This window comes from Orbicella franksi, chromosome 5 (genome assembly GCF_964199315.1).
Source record: "Orbicella franksi chromosome 5, jaOrbFran1.1, whole genome shotgun sequence".
Taxonomy (NCBI): domain Eukaryota; kingdom Metazoa; phylum Cnidaria; class Anthozoa; order Scleractinia; family Merulinidae; genus Orbicella; species Orbicella franksi.
The window spans coordinates 18065703-18089861 of NC_138149.1; the positions used below are offsets into that span (position 1 = coordinate 18065703).

A 24159-nucleotide genomic window follows, 5' to 3' on the forward strand; every position below is an offset into this window, starting at 1 on the left:
CAACCACCTTAAGAGGGATTCCCTTGGGTAGAAGGCCTACATGGGGGATTCAATCTCTTACCTTGATAATCTCTCGATCAAAATTGAAATCTGTTATCCAGTCTTCCAAGCTTTACAGTAGGAAGATAGCCCCTGGGGTTTGGGTACTCCCATGAAGTACCTGTACAGTGGGTATGGCTGTTCAAGGGGAGTCGTGATTTGGGTGCCCCTGATCTAGAACGGGGTACCATATCCATAATTGAGACATTTTGATTTCGAATGCAGGAAAACTAATTTTTTAGCAGCGACTTTAAGTTACTCGAAGAGGATTTCATTTATTAAATTTTTAGAACGGGACATTAAAAAGAGTTTGAAATTTTAGTTACCTCTAATCACAGGTTATAAAATAAAGCAGGAATTGATTTTCTTTGGTCTTGACGGGACTTCTTCTGATCTCTTTTTATGTCGTTTTGCACTGTTAAGCTACAGATTTCTTCACTGTAAAAGGCATGGTTTTTGCTTGAGAGTATTGTTTTGGGTGTCAGAAACATGCCATTATTTGGTGAATAAACAGGAAATTTTCGAAAGTTTAAGGTGGCTCTGAACCCCAGCTACATGTTTTTTTAAAAAGTTAGCTTAAAACTACGTCTCATCATGCTTATCAAAATTTGATAATATAAGTAAATTTCACCATACCGTTTTTGAATTATAAGCCCCTAAAACTATAATTAAAGGTGTTGTTTTTAGCAGGTTATACTGTTGCTATGGTAACCTATTGTGTCATGAAAATGACACCAACGTGTTCACCAATGATTGGGTAATTTTGTGATACCATGAATATAGCATCAACTGATAAAGAACGGTTATACTGACCCATCAAAATCAAAGTCTTGGAAAGTGCTGGAAAACTGTTTTGAGCCACCTTAATCGTATAGACTGATTGATTCATCCCTCAAACTCGATGTTATTTCGTTTGTTTTATTCCCCTAAGCCTTAGCCCCTTGTTAGAATTCATTTATTTATTTATTTATTTATTTAAAGTAACAGATCTTTAACAAATTACACGTACCATAAATTACAAATTACAAATTACAATAACAAAGTACTCTGCTATGGCTCCTCCGATACTACAATGTACATTTACACCAGGTGTTACTTACTTACATTAGGAAAACGAATGAAATAAAGTAATTAATTAATTCTGACAACACACATTGGCTACAATTACATCAAACAGGATACAAAACAAGAAAGAAAAAAGAGACAGAAAAAAAATAAAAGGAGAGGAAAACTTAACTATACAAAATAAACAAAAAAGCAAACAAACAACTAATAGTGCGGGGAAGGGGGAGGAAGAACGATTTCTAGTCTTGATTTAATACAGTTAAAAGTAGCTCAGTCTGTAAAGTTTGTGAAGAGCATAGTCACGTTACGAGTAGTTTTTCGGTGTTAATTTACAAATTTTCAACTTTGTATTTATAATTGATTCTAGTAATAAATTCGGTTAGTACAAGTGAACTGTTGTTTAGTTTACTTACATACACATAGAATTTCATGAAAAGGAGGGTGTAATTGAATTTTCTCACTAGCTCCATGTATGTTGGGTGCTTAAAGGTGGCGAAAAGCGTTTCTTTTGTACCTGGTTGAAATTTGGAACCATTCTGAGTGTTAAACCAATTAATGACTTTGCATGTGAAGATTTTTGTGAATTCGCAGTCGACAAAGGTGTGATTTATGGAGTCTGGCTCACCACAGTAGATGCAGTCACTATCTGTGCATGTATTTGTCCCATATCTGAAGAGTTCTTTCTTTGTAATGACAATCCTATGAATAATTTGAATTGAAATTCTTTCAACTTATTTTCTTTGCATGTTTTTGAAGCCATTTTAAAAACATCTGTCTGATTCTCTGTGTCTATTGAAACATCTCTTTTCCACCTTTCCGGGTCAGTATGAGGTGATTGGTGTTTCTTAACGAGAAGTAGGCGATAATAGTCTCTTGCCCTAAACGTTTCAAAATTGATTTGACTAGTTTCGTTCAGTAAAAAAGATTTTCAGTTTTCTCTGTAATGAAGATCGAATTTTGCCCAAGGACTCGCGCTCTGTTCTTCAAGCGCACAGAAATTGCACTCAAGATTTAATAGAACTGGAGAAAGTTTGTGTTACAATGATGTTTAGCTTGAAATTCTTGAAAAGTTAGGTATTGACCGTTTTTATTAAAAAGCTGTGGGATCGTGTGGATACCCTTGATAAACCATTCCCTTATGAATAACGGTTTCCCATCAACTACGATTTCTTTGTTATTAAAGAGAATGGTGTCGGTTCCTTGATCATAATTGTACAGAGTCTTGATTTCGTCAAACGCAATAAGTATGTTGCTAGAATTTTAATATTTCTGAAATTACCTATTTAATGCTCGGTGCAATACATGTCCATATTTGTTTCGAGTTCAGTGAAATTGCTCCCGGCCTTGAGTTACCAAATAAAGAGGCATAAACACCACAACAACAAGCAAGATAACAACAATTCTATTCCGTCACCGCATTGAGGGCTTCAGTGAGATAGCATTGCGCCTGCGCGAACTCAGTGTGTTGCCGCCTTTCCGAGGGAACAGAGGATTTTTTTTTTGTCTCGTGAACATTTTCAGCAATAATTTGCTCTAAAGCACGTTAGAATGCCTGAAAACGACAAGGATACCGGTCAGAGGGAGTAAACATCTGGACAGAAAAAGGAAAGCAGCGATAGCTCTTGAAGTAAAAGTGCCCGAGGACATTGAAGTTCAATGTTGTGGAAAATGGCACCAAGATTGGCGCTTCTCCTTCTCAAGGTGAAGGACCTTCGACAGCTCTCTTAGCTGCCATGCAAGAAGGATTTGCAACACTGCCCGGAAATATGGCTAATGCCATTTCCAAGTCGGCTAAGGCCGACCTAGAGATATCCTATAACGAGGAAATTCAAGAGGAAGAGATTTCCTATGACGGAAATTCAAGAGAAAGATATCCTTAGCTGCCATGCAAGAAGGATTTGCAACAGTGTCCGGAAATATGGCTAAAGACATTTCCGAGGCTTTTAAGTCGGTTAAAGCCGACCGAGTAAGTTCAAGTGGAAGATATCCTCAATACGAGGGCAAGCCCCCGCGAAGTAGAAGCGGGAAGAGGCTAATGGCAAAAGCCAATAGTGTATAGTCACTATAGATTTGGCCGCGTCTGTTGGACAGTTGCTTGACACGTCCTATCCTCTCTATAATTTCGGTAAAAGCAAAGTGCTTAGCAGCAACATGATTTGCAAAAGGAGGAAACTGATCCGAAAGTGGACTCAGAACTGGCAAGCGTCATCCTACATTAATGAAAGACCGACTGCCAGAGGGAAACCTCTCAGAAAAGATGAACAAATATTATCGCCTTGAGAATTGTGAAAGCCTGACAAAAGTATGTGTAAACCAGGCTGTATGGGATACTTTGAGCCCATCTGTACGTTCACAAGACGTTAAAATGCAAAAGGTACGAGCCTCTTTGTTTAAAGGCATATGTGCCTTGATAAGCTTGTTGAGCACACAGTACTACTACCTGTGATGTCATGCATTACGTTTCCGTCGGATGATGACAGGTAAAACACCCACAAAGTGCTCGAATTAGGGCAGAATTACTGCACAGAGTAGACGAACGTAATTTACGAAAGATACAGGTTCAAAAATAGTCTACAAGAACCTGACGAGTCGATTGATGCCTACACAACAGCACTTCGCACTCTTGCCGAAACCTGTGAGTTTGACTCGTTAAAGGAAGACCTAATTTGCGATTGTTTAGTTTGTGGTGTCAGGGACAATAGTCTGAGGAAAAAGCTTCTCCAGGAACCGAAATTAACCTTGGATAAATGTCTTGATAGCTGCCGAGCAGCCGAGCGACTAAATTGCAAATGAAACCCACGACAAACCAAAACAATGAATCAAGCGACGTCAACGCACTCAAATCGTCTTCTGAAAAGTCAAACGCCCGTATGGTTGACGAATGCAAATTCTGTGGCAAGTGTCACGAAAAAAATAGAGAAAAGTGCCCCACTTACGATTAAGTCTGCAAGAAGTGCAAGAAAGAGAATCACCGACGTCGCTAGTAAGTGCCATCTTCATGAGAAGAACACTAAGAAGAAACCAAAGGCTCCGAAGTCAAGGTGGAAGGAAACCTCTCGAAAGTGTTCCTTGTCGAAACCGATCTCTCATCGGAAGAGGAAATCTTATCTGTAGAGTTCTCCACCGAAGATGCTAATGTGAGTACTTCTGAAGTTATCAATTGTGACTGATTTTCCGAACAAGATTTATGCAGTTTTTGAGATACAAGGGAAACCCCTTAAGAATGCAGATTGGTGCATCGTGTAATGTCCTTCCAAAGAAATATCTTCCAGGAGTAGCAGAGATCCAGAAAACAAACAAGCTACTGACAACTTACAACAAGCAGCAAATCTCAGCATTTGGAACGGCAAGAGTGAGCATGCGTAATCCTAAGACAAGAAAGACGTATAACGCCGAGTTTGTTGTAATGGATGGTAACTACACGCCGTTAATAGGAGCTCACGGAGCACAACAAATGGGTCTTCTTGTGGTCCAACACCACAATATCCAGCTGGTGAGCAACAATGAAGCTCTCACCGTTTCTCAGAGTAGCTCCCTTACTACAGAGCAAGTGTTAACTGACTTTGGGGACATTTTCACTAGAACTTGGGAGAGCACGAGTTTTCTCCAAAGCAGATTTGAAAGATGGCTTTCTCCAGATAGAGTTAGATGACGAGTCCAGCCGACTCACTACCTTTCAGACACCACGGGGCCGACATCGTTGGTTAAGAATACCTTACGGAATCAGCCCTGCACCTGAATACTTCCAGCAGGAGCTTGATCAAAACTTGCAAGGATTGCCTGGCATCTATAGAATAGCAAATGATCTACTAATTACTGGTCAGGGTGACACTAAGGAAGAAGCAGATAAGGATCATGATGCAAACTTTGTACGTTTATTTCAAAGATGCAGAGAGAGGAACATCAAATTAAACATAGCAAAGTTCGACTTCAAATGCCTACAAGTCACATTCATTGGGCATCTGTTAAGCAGTGAAGGAGTCAAACCTGACCCTGGGAAGATTGATGCCATAGTGAACATGGAAACTCCCTTTGATGTCCAGTGTGTGCTCGTCCCATTGGCATGGTGAAGTACCTTTCGAAGTTCCTCAATAACTTGTCTGAGTTATGTCAGCCTCTCCGCAAGCTCACGCACAGGGACGCTGAGTAGCAGTGGACCCAGGAACAAGAACATGCCTTTCAGTTTCTCAAAATGGCCGTTGCACAAGCCCCAGTCCTCAAGTATTTCAGTCCACAAGCCCAAACTGAAGAACAAGGTGATGCATCGCAAAACGGCCTCGGATTTGTTTTATTGCAAGAGAGTCAACCAGTTACATATACAAGCAACAGCTGAAGAAAACCATCATCAGTGGATGGCCTGACACGAAGAAGGAAGTCCCCACGTCTCCATCCGTGTTTCCTAGTTAGAGATGAGCTCTCAGCGCAGGATGGTTCAATCTTTAAAGGTCAGCGCTGTGTCATTCCCTTGAGCCTGCGCACAAAGATTAAAGAGAAGTTGCATGGGGCCCACACAAGAATTCAAAGTTGCCTCCGTCGAGCAAGAGAAACCGTGTATTGGCCAGGAATGAATTCTGACCTAACTGAACACATTTCGAAGTGCGACATCTGTTCACACTATCAGTCACGGCAAACCAAGCAAGGAAGCCTCTCATCTCTCATGAGGTTGCTGATCGACCTTGGCAAAAGATTGGTGCAGATGTTTTCACACTTGATGGCACAGACTACCTCTGTGTTGTTGACTACTATTCAAGTTACTTCGAAGTAGATAGACTAGAAACTAAGACCGCAAAGGGAATAGCTAAGATACTCCGCAAGAAGTTTTCAGTCCACGGAATCCCAAATCTGCTAATCAGCGACATGCCATTCAGTTCTCAAGAATTCAGAGAGTCTGCGGCCAGCTACGAGTTTGAAGTCATTACAAGTTCACCTGGCTATCCTCAAAGCAATGGCAAGGTTGCAAATGCCACCACGACAGCAAAATCGATCATGAAGAAAGGTAAACAAGCAGGCACAGACATCTACTTATCCCTGCTTGGCTGGAGAAACACCCCTTCTGAAGGAATGTCTAGCTCCCCCACCCAAAGGATGTTTGGACGCAGAACAAGAACACTGCTTCTCACCACCAGTTACCTGTTAAAGCCAAAGGTCCAAGAAGATGCGAAGGAGAAACTTCTCAAGCAGAAGTCCAAACAAGCCAAGTATTACAATCAAAACACCAAGGAGCTCCCGCCTTTACAGACAGGAGAAGTCGTCCGAGTAGCCCCTAAACCAGGGGACAGTCGGAAAGCGGAAATGGTTTAAGGCACGGGTGGAAGACCAGGTTGATATCCGTTCTTACGAAGTCAGAAGAGAAGATGGTAGACTGTACAGAAGAAAACGTAGACACCTCCGCCAGTCTAAGGAACCTTAGCGAGTGTATATTCTGTTCCCTTAGATCAGATTCTGTCAACATCTGAGTGGAGTTCAGCCTCCTCATTTGCTAAGTTTTACAACTAACCTGTTGATGTTGATAACGATCTTGCGGAAAATATTTGAAATCTGTAGACTATGGGATTATTGTGTCATAGATACTCTGCAGACAAACTGTTGTGTTACAGAATATGGACTCTGTGTTGAAATTGTTACGTGTGTGCAGTGTGCTTTGAAGTCTCATGTAAGCCCTCAATGCGGTGACGGAGTAGAGTTTAAAAATTAAACGAGACTTACCTGTTAGTTGAAGTTTGATTGGAATTGTATCCGTCACCTAACATTGAGGGATTACATGCCCTCCCTTCTCAAGCCCTCACCTTTATTTTGAATAGGAGTTTCTCCACTCCACACATGATAAGTGCTTCAAAAAATGAGTTCGCGCAGGCGCAATGCTATCTTATGTAATCCCTAAATGCTTGGTGACGGATAGAATTCCAATCAAACTTCAACTTACAACTTTAACTTTAAATTCAGGGCCGTAGCCAGAAACCAATCATGACTGAGGCAGCGTCCAAGAAATGAGTATGACTGAGGCAATGTCTATGGTTTAATTCTCTTCCTGGGAATTTATGGTGTTTTTCATGACTATAAACAATAAAAACGAAAAAAATTACTGAGGCAAGTGCCTCGGTTTGCCTGTTACTAGCTACGGCCTTGAAATTGTACACCAGTAACAATGCACGAGACCGGAGTAGGCTTTTTGTTTTATTATTCTGAGCAAGACATTTTAACTCAATCTCACGTTTACCGAGTCTTTCACTATGTTGCTGCAAAAAATGTGGGACCTTCAAAGGACCTTATCTTACTATTTACAAGTAAACGGACTGATAAAAAGAACTTGATCACATAAAAAAGCTAATTAATTGTTTTCAGAGAAAAAGAGTTCAAACTGGGAACTCGTCGGTCGCGAAACTGAAGTAAATTTAAAAGCAATGAAGCAAAAGTGACCGTAACTGATATACAAGGTCTAAAAGAGGGCTGGTGGAATTGTTGGGATAAAAATTCAACTGCTTTTGAAGTCAGTAATGCGGAAACTTGACAAGAGCAGTCACAGCTGTTACAATTTCATCCATCTCCTGAACTCCTGCAGAGGTAAAACAAACATTACTACAGCATGCTGCTTTACTTGCAAAAGGGCTAAAACAGATCGTTATTTACCACCTATTCCATAAAAAAGCTAACCACTTCAGTACATAGGCAAAGAAAAGAACCAAAAAAAAGTCTCTGGCGCACACGTCACGTTGAAGTGGACATAACCTGTGTTTTTAACTTTGTCACTTAAAATTGCACACATCACCAATTTCCAAAATAAAACTTGACTGAGATTTGTGTGTGATGTTTTCAGTTCTACACTCTGGCTATCCATTGCTGCTGATTGGAAGAGCCGACGGGTTCAGGTATCTAGATTAAGGAACACAGGCTCGTGTTTTGTATACAAAAGAATGGAAAGTAACATGCTGTCGTTAAAAAAAAAAAATGAAAACGTAAAACGAGCGGTTCCGAACCGAAAGTGCGAAGTTATCAAGCTTCACTTAACGGCACCAATAAGCTAATAACTATAACTCTGCCCAATGATAAATGGGTCAACGGGTCGTGAACGACATAAAGATCGTGTTCATGAAAAATAGTGACTTGGATATAGTCAATAAGCGTTCTCCAAAAATAGGTTTATATTAATTGTGCTATCCAAATGCGTTTTCTTGTCCACCATTGACAACGCAAAAGTTTATAACACCAAAACAATGGCACATTCCCTCTATGAGATGTGCCTGTGCCTCTATGAGATGTGCCTGCAATTGAAGTTGTATTCACCATCTTAGACTGAATATTTGTTTTGCTGACTGCTACCATGATTCCCTACTGGCGTGTCATAGGGGGGAATTGGGCCATTCCTCTGGAAGAGAATGTCAATTTAATAAGCGATACATTCGGCCGAACTACCGATATTTCCATACCGCAGGCCACAGGGAGCACACAATCTTTTTGAATAGGATGGGAGTGAATAAAGGAATGAAAAGAATGAAGTTTACCCGTCTCCTGCTGTTGTCATCTTTTACGTGAACTTACAAGGAAAACTGCTACCCACTTGTCCTGCAAAACACTCACTCTTTTGATTCCGTTATTCGCTCCCATCGTATTCAACAAGATTGTGTGCTTCCTGTGCGTAGATGAGAAAAATTTTAAACTTGTCCGCAGTGTTTTGTAGCGAGGTTTTGTTTCTTGACAAAATATTGTCAAAAATATATACATCTGAAGTGCGCGTTTTTGATCAGCAACTAGCATTTCGCTTACTTGAAGTATTTTTCCCAATATTCTAACCTTAATTGTACTCCGTCCTTCGGACTTTGCACTTATGTTATTATTTCTGTGTCAACGTTTTGTTTTGGGACATCCCTTCGTTTGACGATTTTTCGCTCGGCAGTTCAACTTAAAATTTGACTACTTCCAATAAAGTTTGACAGCCATCTTCTATGCGAGCTGCCTGCAATTCAAGCATGTTTTGCTCTCAGCCTTACAAAGCAGAGATTTGCAGTTTCCTTCCGCTTTAAACCACCGCAAGAGATTATCAAGGTAAGGGAGTGAATCCCATATAAACCTTGTACCCAAGGTAATTCCTCTTAAGTTATTTTTAGCCATTGTACCCAGTTCTTCCAAGGATATTACTCGCGTGATACGTGGGCAGCCCAAGTGACTTTCTCGAAACCATCTGAGACGAAATGGCGGGAAATGTGGTGATAAGTTAGTTTTTATGTTTCGATTTTCAAAAAGATTTTCAAGAGAGGTTTTCTCCACTCTCAGCCGTCTTTTTGTTCGGCTGGGCCTTCGTTTGCTTTGTCCTCGATTGGCTGTTCATTATTTTGCCGTTTGTTCGGTTTTAGGGAGTTATATAAGCAAACCTCAATCGCAACGGCAACGAGCACACTGGCTGTTTATGCGTGCTTTGTAATTCTTTGTTAATTTCTTTGCCGTTCTCTACAAAACAACAACGTAAAATACCGCATTCTGCATATTGGAGAGAACGTGAACTACGCCGACCAATATTAAAAATTTCTTTTTCGAATTGTGATGCTGTCTTACATATTCTGTTTGGGATATTTCTGACAGTATAGACAAACTGAATGAATCTAAATTCTAGCGAGATTCGTAACTTGAATATTAATTCGTTTTTTAATCGACGTTGTCTTTGGCGTTGTTGATGTTGTTGTTGTTGTTGTTTTTCTGCTTGGGCGGCATCTGTCTGCACTTTCAACCATGTTTGTTCGGCTGCGTTGTGTTTGGGCGTTTGCTTGCTTTGCACTCGTTTGTCACCTTGCCGTTCATTCAGTTGTCATTGTTTGTGCAGGGGACATCTGTCTCTTATTTAAACTACTATTAAAGTTTTGAAATGTAGTAAAACATAGCGAGAGCCGAAGCTTCTTTGCTTGTAATTCAGATTAAAATATCAAAGAAGACATCTCCACAGCGTTGGAGGTTTTCCTTCGCTTTGAAACGAAAAGAAACGAAACATAACCAAATCCTTCACGAAAAAATCCACGGAACGCGCGAGTAACATCCTCGGAAGAATTGGGTACCATGTCTAAAAATAACAATATATAATAATAATACTGAATGTGTTGTCCGATTTGCCCTCGAGAGTGCTCAACAGTAATGGAGTTTCGTCTAAAGAAAGTAGACTGGACTAGTTCTCGTTCGTTTTATTCGATTGACAGAACTGTTTCGCGGGAGTGCTTCCCACTCGTCAGGATCTAGATGACAACGTTAATTAGTTGGTTTATATAGAGTTCCCTTGAAGTCACACGTTCTTTCACAATACTAGGTGTTTTTCAGTAAGAATTTGTCTGAGAAACACCATTGTTGACAGAAATCGTGAAGGAGCAGGAGGTTGCAGGAGATTGGCAAAGACAACAACTGTAGCACTGTCCACCCTGACTTTCATGTCTGCCTGAGTCATTCAGTTCTGCAGCTGGTAACAAGGGACTCAAGACAGTTTCTATTACTTCGAATGCAGAGATGTGACCAACCTTGAAAGAAAAAAATATAGGAGATTGTCAGTTATAATCGCTGTGTACAAAATATCGTTCATGTATGCTAATAGAAACTGTTTGAAAACTTGTCATTGCTCTATCTTGGGAATTCCCGTTGCCGCGGGCCACGTTCCTCGAATCGTTGAAATGCAAAAAGATAGGCTAGAAAAACCCAGTGATCTCCTCAAGCAAAGAGTATATGTTTGGAAAAAAGAAACGAAAGTATATTCTATATTTATAGTATATTCTACATTTATAAATACCAAACTCATTCATTGTGTGCTGATGTTAAGTTTGGAAGACTTGTGATAGCTTTTTCTTGCGAAAACCTTTGTAAACGCCGTCCTCGTGGACCATGTGCTCAGAGTCATCAGATGGTAAAAATACTGTGAGACTATATGTGTAAATCTAAGAGATGTTCGCGAGAAACACTGAGCTGTTAATGGAATACACAGAATATTGGCCCAAATGACAATTAAAATTAATAATGTAAACAAGCAGACATTCTGCTTACCATGCGTCGGTCTTGCTCAGAATTTCCTTTCCTTCAAATTATGGGAACTGAATTGGGCAAAGTCGCTACCTCCACCTTTCCAGGTGAAAGCCACTTAATCCTCTTGGAAGTGATTAGAGTACCTGTCAAATATTCTATTTGCTTCCCTGTGAGCGTCCACAAATTGAATCCATTGATCACGTTCACTTCTCAACGACTGGCTCGAGAGAATGCAGTGAAATACCTACTGTTAAATTAGATACATCAACATTTCAGTAACTGGGCGCGAGTGCTGTACACATACCTGATCGTACCTTTGCTTCTTCGTATGCTTCGGCGGTATATCAGGCGAGTTTGGTCGAGCCATGGTTTGTACTTTGGCGAAACATAGTCAATGCAAACTGCCAATGGCGACCAAAAACGGTATGATTAAGAATTTACCGTACTCAAATTCGGCCAAGTGACCATGATATCGTGACCATATCAGGTCAGTGACTTGATATAGCAGGATTTCAGGACAGTAATACGGCTTCCAATTAGCTAATTGCGAATATGGATAGGGTAATGTTGAAAATTGACCAGAAGTCGTTTTTGTACTGAACTCGTTGCGCTCGGTCTGTACTGCCACGACCTCGGACCAATATTTCCCAGTATGGCTCCAGCAGCCTAGGTTGGTTAGTAGTTTATTATATGGCACTCCATGGAAGTTGCCAATTTCAAATTTGCCGGCTATCGAAAACAAAACATACACGGCTCAACGGTTCGTATGACAAAATCCCGACCAAGTAAGAGCAAATCAGAACGCTCGGATTTACTTCAAGACTACCTTGGCATATACTAACATCACATATTGGCTAGTTCGGTGGATTTAACTGTCGACACTAAGATGTTGGCAACATTTATAGATTTGGTATGAGAAAGTGAGACGTGCACTTGGGTGGTTGAGTATTTGACAAGCCTATTTGAACTTCATGGACGTCTTTGAATAATAGCAGCCGAAAAATTGCAAGAAAAACAGTTGAAAAACACGGTGTTCGTATGCTCGGACAGCAAAATGGTTTGGTCAGCTGAGTATGAGAACCACATACAGATTGAGAAAATGTAAAAAAAATGACACAAACATTTTAATCATAGTGGCACTTTAACTGATAGTTTGATTGTTATGCAACTGCTTGATACAAATCTCAGAAAAGCTACGAGAAAATTGGTGATGTGTCCGTAGAGTATCTGTCAAGTGTTGGTAGACTATCGGTCAAGTGTTGGTAGACAATCGGTTAAGTGTCGCTAGAATATGGGCCAAGTGTCGGAGAATATCGGTCAAGTATCAGTCGAATATTGCCAAGTGTCATGTGGCAAGACAACAATCACAGAACATGCTATCCCTTCTACTAGAAGCATGACACAAGGCGTCTGTTGTACTAAATAAAACAGTCTGTTTGGTCTATGTTACTGCTATGGAAAATACTCACTTAAAAGCCTCTTGAGTTCAGAAATCACTGACTGGAAAGCTGGAAAGAACTCATCATACTGATCGAGGCGTTTTATTATGCTGAAGAAGAAAAAGATGTCACCTAATTAGTTACTATTACAGTGGAAGGTCTTGTAAGCGGCCACTAGAGGTGAAAGGGATAGATGGTCACTTACAAACACTGGGAAAGCAAAATATACCACCGTATTGAATGATTTTTTTTTTGTTTTATTGCCTTAAGCAATGCCGCGATAATGGCCATAACCGCATACAGTACAGTCAGGCCCCAATTTAGAGTAATGCATTGCAATTCCAGTCACAAGCATACAAGTGGTGTTTCGAAATTTAACCTGTGTGCATGACGACGAAACAAACTCGGAAACATGGCGTTAATACACTTTAGAAAATACCCCAAAGAAAATACGCCCGCTGATTGGTTAAAAATTGTGTTTCTGTCACTCGATAGAAACACAGAAAAGTTGTTGTAGTCAAGTTGTTCGTTATTTTCTTTGGGCTGTTTCTTAAAAAGATAGAAATCATTTTCTTTTCGTTTCTATCGAGTTATGTACAGGCCCGAAAATGATCCCATGACTGTAAATGATTCACGCAGACGATGCCGCAAAAATGTAGTCTATGGATAATTGTTATGAAACGCCATTAGGGTCAGAATTGGAGTACAAGTTATGTTAAAGCGTTTCGTATTTCATTTCCGGGTTCATTTGGCCACACCTTTGAATTATGTTCCAAAGTTTGGTTGAATTAAGTTCGGTTCTTTTGAATTATCTTCAGAAGTTTGGACTGACCACTGAATAACATTAGTTTGGTTCGCCTAATCACCCTCATCTTCATCGCCCTTTTGCTGCATTTAACAATAATAATAATAATAATAATAACAATAACAATAACAATAACAATAACAATAACAATAATAATAATAATAGTAATAATAATATAATTTTATATGGCTCGTTAAACTTCTTCACTAAAATTTTACAGGATAATTATTTACAGCACAAAACTATGTACAATAACAATTGCATTAAAATTGTTAAAAAAGGAAGCAAAGTGTAGTTTACAGAAATGAATAAAATTGAGAAAACTTGAGAATTGGAATGGCTTGTCATAATAAAAATAAGCAATAAATAGCATGACAAAGTGAGATATTAACAAGACTAATTAGAGATTAAGGTGCGAACCAAATAAAAGAGTAAAAGTATTTAAGCTAAGAAAGGAGACTAATTAGTATGAAAGGGATAAATTTAGATGTTTGACCTGGGAGTTTAAAGACGGCTCCTTTGGGAGCAGCCGTCTTTAAATTCCTCCTCCTCCTCCTCCTCCTCCTCCTCCTCCTTTCTAATCATGGATATGTTGCGCAAGTGGAAGAATGCAGATTTGCACACGGCAGTAATATGAGGAATCATGGACATAGAATCATCAAATACACAACTAACAATCTCCTCACATTTGTGGTCCACCATATTGATCTGAACAGAACACTGGTAATATTTAGACTAAATTATTGATAGGGAGGGGAAATTTAATCGTCCTAGGACTACTCGTGAGTTACCTGCCGCGAGGCTCCAGTCCACTTGCCCAACATAATTCGAAGAAGCCGCATTCCGAAACAAATCCAAAAACTTACCAAAGCAATTATAAGCTAGATATTTCAAAGGTAAGTCTTAAGAGCCAAACATAATTTACAAACAGTTTAGTATTATTCAGTGATCAATTCAAACTTCCGACCATAATTCAAATGAGCTGAACATAATGCGACCAAATGTTGAAACATAATTTGTCCTCTTATTATGACCCTAATAACCCTTCATAGAATACTATATATTTTTTATTATCTGAAGTGAATTAACCACTTAGAATTTTTCCCTGGCTATTCACTACTTGCCTACTAGGTAGGCATGGGCTTCCATGGAAGCATACAAGATTTCTGAAATTATGAAGCATTTGCAAATATTAGATAAAATACAGTAAGCGCTTGAATTACTGCAGTGTCCTTAGGTAGATTTATTTACATACCGTAAGTGTAGAGCTATGGCTTTTGCACGTGCAAATTTTTTACTTTCAATCATCTCTGCCTCTTGGCAAAAGCTACACAAAAATTTAGTCAATTTACTCGACAGTTCTCAACAGTTGGCGCCAAATTCGAGAATGTAATTAACATCCTCTGTTACGATACATCTCAGGAGACCCGATAAAAACATCTGAGGAAAAATCAAGCTAAACCACAAATTTCAAACAAAATGGACTCTATACATTTAAATCCACTGTCCAAATTCTAGAAATTCACAAATGAGGTCTTTTAAAGCCCTTAACCAATGCTTGTAGGATCGATTCTGGGTTTGAATAACAGAATTTCAGAGTACTAATTGGGCAATCTGATTTTCAACGTGATAGACTATTAATGGCAAGACATTCTTTTTTATTGTATATCGTCAGCTTACCCAGGCAGGTCATCGACCTTCAAGAGATGCTTAGCTTTGCTAAGTTTAGCCACTGCATTCACCACATCAGAAGCTTTGCAAGCTGGTTCTGGTAAAGAAGGTAAATACTATAGTGTTAGCCCAGCAGTGGTAGTCAATCGATCGATCGATCTACCCACCCACCCTACCTTTTTGTCTGGCTACGCGGTACGCGGTACGCAGTGAGTAATGAATGTTAGAGCAGATGTTAGCTTACAGCAAGATTCCCAAAAATGCTTTGTTGTGACGGTAGAGGACGGAACAGAGGCTACACTTGGAAAGCTACAACAAACAAAATAAACGGGCAATTGAGGCGAATGAAAGTCAAAATGCCAACACATAGAAGAAAGAAACTACATTACTCCTCACATCTGGTGGAACTTATTTGGCGTTACATCAACCGTGGAAGGTGAGAAAAACAAGTCCCTGTTTCTAGACTTATATGAAAACCTAAAAGTGTAACAACAAAAGCAAACAGGTTTTGTTATTTGTAGGAAATTATGAAACCAGATTTTCAACACCGGTAAAAAATGATAAGGTATAGAACTTAAGAAAGAACCCAAAGTGAAAAACGTCTTACCTTGAAATTTAAAAGCAGGGGGAAAAATAAAGTGGAAATCTCTATGCCACAAGCAAATGACTGACTTTACTTGACCACTAACTGTGACCCAGTTTTGTCAGTAGACCACGTGACATGCACTTAGCTCTCCTGGACAGATAAATAAATAAATCTTGCAGCTCATGACTAGGTGTGGATTTCAGTTCGTGAAAGCCACACATAAATAACTTGGAAAGGTAGAATAAATGAAGAGAATATTAAATACAATAAAAACCTGCTACCCCAAAATACAAGAACCTATTCTGCCAAAAATATAGGTTCTTACACACGGGTTTTTACTGTACTCCTTTGGTGAGGAGAAAAATGGATTCAGTTTGTAGTACATACTAAAACTTTGAATTATAAAATGTATCATTCAAACTTTATAAACATATTTTTTTATAGATATTCTTACCTAAACCAAGAAATTCTCGCATGTTATTCATTGCATTGTATGTCTCTCCAAGCCGCATATAAACCTCATTCATTCTTGGAAATACTCCACCAATGCTAGTTATATCAAACAATTTCTGAAAATGAGCAACAATGCTCTTTAGCTGATTTACTGATGGTTCTTCCTCTTGTCTTATTTCAGTTGGGCTGGTTCGATTATCCTGACAAAGAACCTCAACAGTTTCTTTTAGCTTCTGTATTGTTACTGGTGTATGGTCTTCCTGTTCAAGCTCGGCTTCCGTTTTCCATGGCATTAAGTGAGATGACAGTTGATTAATTGATGTTTGCAGATCCTAAATGTGTACAAACAGAGCAATGATATCAATATTAAAGTCAGGTACTCTTTGCACCACATTAACACAATGTTAATGCAACATTGTTTGTATTTCCAACTCCCTACCCTCATAAAGCAAACCAATCTATGGTTTCAACTTTGATCATCACTCTCTAATGTCTTGTCTCCAATGACCCCATTTCTTGAAGCCTGCACTTCCCATCGGAATAATTAAAGAGAGATTCCTTTGAGAAAACCAAATAGTCCAGGTACTTTGTAATCTAAGAATAGTTTTTATAACATAGCCTTAGCGAAGCGCGCGTTCTGATTGGCTAATACGCTTGATCTATTTCCCGGTGGGTCGCACGCTCATGTCAGCTTGTTTATTTGTACTTTTTCTCGGCAATTTTTCCATCGATGTTGACACTTCGTAAAACATAATTCCTATTTTCCTTCTCCTAAAATATGGAAAAATCTAATAACTCTTCCGGAGATGAGGAATGTTATTCCTGTGAGCTACCAAATTTTGAGCTTAGGTTTTTTGCCGGGCGTCCACCTAAGAGATTTGCAAATTAAAGCGAGAAGGAGTTGAATCGGCTGGTTGAACAAAGGCACTCGGCACTCGGAGACCGACCAAAAAAACAACAAACTGGTCTGTATCAACCTTTCGAGGTTAGTAATGCATTGCGGGCAACTCATTAATTTTAAAATGAAGTGGAAAGGAAAACGTGACCCACAAACCTGCTACTGAATAAGAGCATCTCGACCCTGAAACAGCTCAAAAGCCAGGGATGTTTGTTCGCTTTCTTCTCCGTGACACTCGCTTCTAAGGAATGTCTGGTCCCACATTGTTCTTTTCTTTTGCCAAAGAGGCCGTGAAGGACAGAGAGCTCAGCCGCCAAAAGCTTCAACCATGTGCAGTTTGTTTTCAATTCTTCAGAAAACTGATCCAAATTTAAGCTTAACCAATTTTTGAGGAATGTTTTTATTTACTGCAATTTTCGTTTGTTGTCAGCTTGATATTTGGGTTAACTGAGGTCACTGAGCAGTTTGAAATTGTTTGTTTGCCCGAGAAACTATAGTAACTCCAAGAAAAATTTTGATGTGTCGCTTTGTCAGATTTTTGAATGAACATTTTCGCACCATTTATCGTGCTTTTGACTGCATGTAAGCCGGAAGAGATTCAAATATCTATCTCAAAAGTCTCAATGTTATAAAAGAAATGGTAAACGTGCAGTGTACAACTATCGAATTGTGGATGCACTTGGGAGGTTTGCTAAGCACTCAAGAAGCTAGAGTCGCACGAGGCGATCGCCTCGTGCGACTCTTACGCTTCTTTCGTGCTTAGCAGCCTCCCCCATGCATCCATAGCTTGATAGTTGCACCCTGCACGCTTACCATTTCACAATTCAGTTGTCACTGATCAATGACCAGTTCCCTTTATCAGGCATGCCTGCAGGCAATCATGGTAGTTGTATTCATTATCTTGGACTGGATATTTGTTTTGATGATTCCCTGCAGGCACATCTCATAGAGGGAATTGGCCATTGGAAAATAGCGGTAAATACTTTGAGTGTTGCAATAACTTACTTGAAGTCCAGAAAGTTCGGTGAGCCACAGCTTGAGAGTTGGAATGATATTCTGCCATGCTTTTTCACAGTGAAACTCATGTGAAATTGCACTATGGGACAGAACGTCAGCTGATAATTTGGGGCCATCTTTAGAGGATATCACATCCATGATATCCCTGATTAGCTGTTAAGAGAACAATGAAAGCAATTAAATACATTTCACAAAACAATAAGAATTAAACGGGGAAACATACAACAATCAAAGTGGTTATCAGCCACAGAACTTGCAAATAGATTGTCTGTAAACAGTGGCAATTTTGATGCAACTGCACTGAGCAGTTAATCGATAGGTCATATACCATTTATATCTTGAGCGAGAGATGAGAACAATAAATTCAAAATTCTTGAAGCCTATTATTTACAATCACATCTTAAGTTGTGTTCGCGAATTTCATATTCTTTGCGAAAACCAGTATAGGTATAGGAAAAACCATTCTACTACTCATGCACCTATTGACTCGTGTGACAAAATTTATTCTGCTTTGAATCCCAAAGAGCATGCAGTTGGGAATATTTTAGATCTTTCAAATGCCTTCAATACGGTGAATCATGAAATACTTTTTGATAAATTATATCACCATGTATCTGTGGTCTGACACTAGCATGGGTGAAAGACTACTTTTCTGAGAGAAACAATTTGTTGAATATAATGGATTTAGGTTACCCTCTAATAAGATCTGCTGTGGGGTTCCACAAGGGTCAATTCTTGGGCCCTACTTTTATCTCATATATAAATTACTTAAATAATGCTTCAAAACTTGAGTCACTTGTATTCGCAGATGAAAAAGTGTTAAAAACTATGTTCTATCTCAGTGTGTGTTAACAAAAGTGTTAAAAACTGTTTTATCTCAGCAATATCAAACGTAAGTTTCCACAATTCTTCTACGTCTTTTCTTTACTAATCCGTCCTTCTACTCCCATGTTTTTTTTATGTTCAGTCAAACGAGATGGAGGCTAACTCGATAACCTCGCGGATTTATAAGCCTCCGTACACAAACTATATACCATCGTCACCTTTAATTGTTATATATGTATCTTATTTTCTTCTTTATGCTAATTGTAATTTCAAAATGTAAGTGCAAAATAAAGTGAAGTTGAAGTTGACAAATTTATTTATTTCACACACGGATCCCAATCTCTTAATCAATACTTTAAACTGTGAAATAATTTTTATTAGATAAATTGACATATTGATTTATGGCTAACAAAGTTTCCTTGAATTTACCTAAGACAAAAATTACGGAATTTAACCCTTGGCAAAAAAAAACCATTCTCCAAACTTTTAGATTGTTACCAATGGGAGGCCTATAGCACAGGTCACTGAAACTGTATTTCCTGGGGATAATTTTACATGTTAAGAATGAATCCACCAGAAATTTGAGTAACAAGTGGACAAAAACTTTGTACCAAAATTATTTGCATCTCATCATATTGCAAACTTCTGTGTGACTGTTTTAAATATCTTCTCAAAAGAAATCATTTCTAACAACACCAAATGTCGAAAATAAATTTCGAAGTACATATGAAACACTTGAAACTACTGGTGAAATGAAACTGAAGATGAAATTTCACCTGTGTTTGCACAATTTCTCTGAACTTTGAAATTCATTTTCTCGAGTTCCTATGGGAAATTGATTTTGGTGTTATTTCAGGCAATTATCTACAGTTTTAGCTTTTAAAAAATCCAAAAAGGACTGTAATATACCTAACATTATTCTGGTACAAGATTTTTGTCCACCAAAAACTGAAATTACTCAAAGTCCTGCTGGATTTCTTCTTAGTTTAACTTAGAAGCTGTATCAATCTAGCTTAGCCCATAAAATAAATGAATCTATAGGTATAACTTTTAGATCCAGTTTTTCCTCTCAAGATCTTCTCTTTGTATGGTCTGTAACTCAATGACACTTCCATATAACTTTTTTTGTAATTTAGTTTAGGGATCATGCTAAAAATCAAATCTAAAAAAAAAAAATGTAATTTTGCACAAAACAAAAAAAAGTTAGGATAGTGAATAAGTTCAATTAAGATGCCCATATGGAAACTACGACACGACATTCATTTGATACATTAAGCTCAGTTTATGCTTTTGTTCTAGAACTCTACAAAATGTTATATTCTCCCTCAAAAGTTTGAAAATCTATTGGCGAGGAACAACCAAATCCACTGCTATAACACGAGGCATGCAAAATCCTTCCGTTTACCAAAGCCATGTCCGTCTTCCATCTATCAAAGCCATGTTGACTTCCGGTACAAAAGAGAGCTTATAACAATGCTCAACAAAGCTTACTACCTATCCGCCTCTTGGGAGTACTTCTCCAAAGAACACAAACGCTTGAAAGATCCTTTCCTCAAACTACAGTACCCTACACATCTTGTTGACTCCACCATTTCACAGTGTCTGACCTCAGTGACAAATACTATTGAAAGCAAAAATCACACTAACAGCCGACACTGTAAGAAGACAACTACGAGATTTGAGCAATAAAATTGGAAAAACTATACAGCCTGTATTCACGAGTAGAAAAATTGAGGTTGATCTTAAGATGCCCGAGGAAAAGCCTCCGCTAATCAACCAGCAAAGCGTTGTTTATTTATTCAATTGTTGTTTGTGTGATGCAAGCTACATGTATGTCGGGAACACTTGCTGACACCTATTTCAACTTGTTGCCGAACATCAAGCTCAGCTGGGATCGGAAACCACATCAAGAAGGAACACAATATGGAGCTAAGGAACCTCAAAGATCATTTAACCATCTTAAAGAAATGCAGGAGTAGACTTGACTGTCTGATAGATGAAATGTTATATATCAGACATCTTAAGCCAGTACGCAATACTCAGTCAGACTCAATCAGAGCAAAACTGTTTGTTTCATTAACATAGTTTCCTAACAGTCACATGTTTTCTTGTCACTTAACGCATTTTGCCACCTTATGCACATAATTGTAGGTTCTTTTATAACGCAAAAACTAAGCTACACATTTACTTGACAATGATATCCGACGATGTCGAAACGTCATATATTTCTTTGGCTAATAGTTGTGTTGAAAATATTAATGGCATTGTTGTTACTTTGTTCATGTTAACCATCTCATTTGTTAGGGAGAAGTATAATATACTTAGGTCGAGCGATTTCAGTGACTTCATAATTCATAGGTTGTCGGATCCATTTCCAGTACAAAGAGTGGGTTTAACGTCGTTTCTTCTTCTCATCAACGCATTTGTTTATATCGTTTTGCAATGTGGGCAGTTGTTTACAGTACCGTAATTGTTGTGAAACACAGTTTTGGAATTCTACTCAATTATATTTCTGGTTGATAAATTTCATTCAAGGTTTTAATTATTTGAAACTTCATACAGCTCATAAATTTTGTGAACAGTTTTCAAAGTTTATAATTGTGAGAAAAATCTCTCTCCATTGACCTTGTGAGGCATGTGAAAATAGTAATACCGATATTGAAGAACTGTTTAGTCATTTATGAAAGAGTTTAAGTGGCATATTTTGAGTTTTGAGTTGAATACCATCGACAAATACGATATCCTCGAGAGGGTGTTTTCGAAACAGCTAGAGACAAAAGCTACTTTCCCCTGTTTTGAAAGAAAAAAAAACAAGAAAAGATGGGAGGACAAATATCAGAAACTTTATATCGCTGCAGAGGTGGATGCAAGTTAAGTGTATTGGCTTGTATTCAACGGACATGGCCTTCACACAACATAAACATGATAGATATTCCTTACAAACAAAAGGTAAAAAGGAAGTGGATAAAGAGATTTCCAAAAGGTATATGAAACTTCAAGCTGACCCGCGGTGAATTTGTGGCAGTGCGCATGATATTACGATTTCTATTGGTTAAAAAAATGGCGTCAATCAAGATTGTGCATGCACGTTATCGTGACAATGGCCATTTAAGCCAACACCTTCTGGAAATGCTTTATTAAGGCGTTCGTGTGTCTTGATAGAGACAATTACAATAGTGTCTCGATGGAAAACAATAGTCATTTTAAAACCATTTGAAAAATTTCTGCGCGCACTGGTCATGTGACCGATGGCATCAGTAAGACAAGGCTACATAGTGTGTATGTTCACAAAAATACCTATCAACATGCAATTCCTCGTTACCACTTGCTTCAGCCAAGAAAAGATATGCCCTTTGACCTAGTTTCCCACTTTTTCGCTCATGCAGGTAGCCTTGTTAATTTCAAGTGGCAGAAGTCACCTGGCCATTTCCAAACCTACAGCATAACCCTTTCAAATATGTGAAATGCTTTTTTAATTACTTAATACCTGTCCTCACAGGGAGATAAAACACATTTTTAGGCATAGTCACATAAATGATGAGGTCATCATGCCAAGTTTAGGAAAAATGTATACTTCAGGGTAAGTTTCATTCTCATATGATGTAGCATCCTCTCACACTTAAAACTGACAAAGTTATTTGATGTGCAAATTTTTCAGGTACAGAGGATGCTGGGAAGGTTCTTATTGTATTTAGAATATTGTTTCTAATTCTTGCGCAAAGGTTCTGAAGAAAATGAATTCTAAAACCACAACTGCAACAGTTGACTCAAGGCATATGAGAAACAACTTCTTGCGACCAAACCTAGCAGCTTTCTTGTGCTTTTTGCAGCTTCAGGTTTATACATTTGCAACTTCTTCTGGTTTCTTACAGCTAGGATTCCTGTTTGCATGTTTTACAGCACAAGAGGTTATTGCACCACTGTTAAGCTAATACTGTACATTATATACTGTTTATTGTACATTATTTTGGGCTGCACTATATATCACAAGTTTGGAAGATGTTGTATTTGTTGGGTGGTAAATGTGTTGAAGAAAAGCACCTTGTTAAAACGTCATTAACATTCACATACGGCATTCCTCATTACTAGTACAACAAGCCAATAATCCATCAAAATAATGCACATTACACTACAACTGATTGGCCCATGTAACTAAAGTTAGAATTTTTGTCTCCATTCTGCAACATGGTTTAGATGAAAATGAAACAACAAAATGAAAAAAATAAAAAGACAAACCTTTCCCATGGCAGGATAAGACTCTGCCATCATATTCATAGTGTTTATTTTTTGAGGAATATCTCTAAGGTCACTAACACGAAGTCCAACGCACACCGTCTAAAAAATGAGAAACAACAACAGTGGCCAAACATCCAATAACAATACAACCACATGAAAAACAATGAATGATTCAAACTATTAGCCAACAGGTTTTTAAAACACACCAAAGAGGGGACTTGTTGAATTCTCTTATTCATGGAATGTATTTTAAAAATGTAGTAATAAGAGAACTTAGGAGAAGGTATGAGTACAGACACTGGATGCTTTTTTATGACACACATGGCATGGCCTCCTAAAAAACTTACCTTTCTCATGAGTGCAGGTTATCTTTATTTGTGTATTACATACATCGTGATTATTTAATAATTGTACCATTAGGAATTGAAGCCTTTCTACAAGTTGATCCACTTTTATCACTCATACAGAAAAATGATGCAGTACTGTGCAAAAGTCGTGCAAATGAATTTTGTCGAAGTTCACCAAAATTCAACAAATCGCAGGTAAAATATACAATATTTAAAAATAAAAAATTGCGACAGAACATTTCTTAAAAGCATTCTAAGATTTAGAAAGCTAAAAAGCTGAATTAAAATTGATGACATTTCGACGTTACTGCAACGTCACTATCAAGTCAAAAATGTATAAAAACTAGGTTCTATAAATACTACATGTAAGACAAACAATAAGCGATGAAAAAAATTTACAAGTGAAACAAGCCCGACACCTTTTTCAACGTGTTGCTGAACACAAACATTCGGCAATCGGCAAGCGTTTTCATGAAGCGTATGGTAGGAGCGATCTTTTGAATGAGCCATTTCAAGATTCTGAGAAAGTGCCAATGCAAATTCAAACCTAACTTGAACGTCCAAATGGACTCCATACGTGCGAAACTCTTTGTTTAACTTGTGAATTATTTTCATCACTTATTGTTTGTCTTAGTATTTACAGAAGCTAGTGTTTATACATTTTTGACTTGATAATGACGTTACGGTAACGTCGAAACGTCGTCGATTTTAATTCAGCTTTTTCGCTTTTTAAATCTTAGAATGCTTTTAAGAAACTTTCTGTGGCAATTTTTTATTGTCAAATGTTTTTC

General features: G+C 38.3%; 2 protein-coding genes across 7 annotated transcripts in view; one reads left to right on the plus strand and one right to left on the minus strand.

Moving 5' to 3' along the window:
- Positions 1–7567: 7567 nt before the first annotated feature.
- Positions 7568–24159, minus strand: part of LOC145487507 (centrosomal protein of 70 kDa-like) — a 187374-nt gene continuing 170782 nt past the window's right edge. For 5 of the 6 annotated variants that reach the window (XM_081466322.1, XM_081466318.1, XM_081466316.1 and 2 more), the window contains 6 exons: positions 23022–23120; positions 17949–18113; positions 16047–16377; positions 15016–15103; positions 12561–12640; positions 7568–7657 (listed from right to left, as the gene is read on the minus strand). In XM_081466322.1, coding sequence (XP_081322448.1) covers positions 7593–7657; positions 12561–12640; positions 15016–15103; positions 16047–16377; positions 17949–18113; positions 23022–23120 — 828 coding nt within the window. In that variant the 3' untranslated portion in view covers positions 7568–7592. Of the gene's footprint in view, positions 7658–12560; positions 12641–15015; positions 15104–15433; positions 15743–16046; positions 16378–17948; positions 18114–23021; positions 23121–24159 lie in introns of those variants that run through there. The other variant, XM_081466321.1, reaches the window with a different exon arrangement.
- LOC145487576 (uncharacterized) lies at positions 15267–22932 on the plus strand. The gene is made up of 2 exons (XM_081466403.1): positions 15267–15442; positions 20085–22932. The coding sequence occupies exons 1-2, from the start codon at positions 15267–15269 to the stop codon at positions 20254–20256; spliced, it is 348 nt and encodes a 115-aa protein (XP_081322529.1). The 3' UTR covers positions 20257–22932.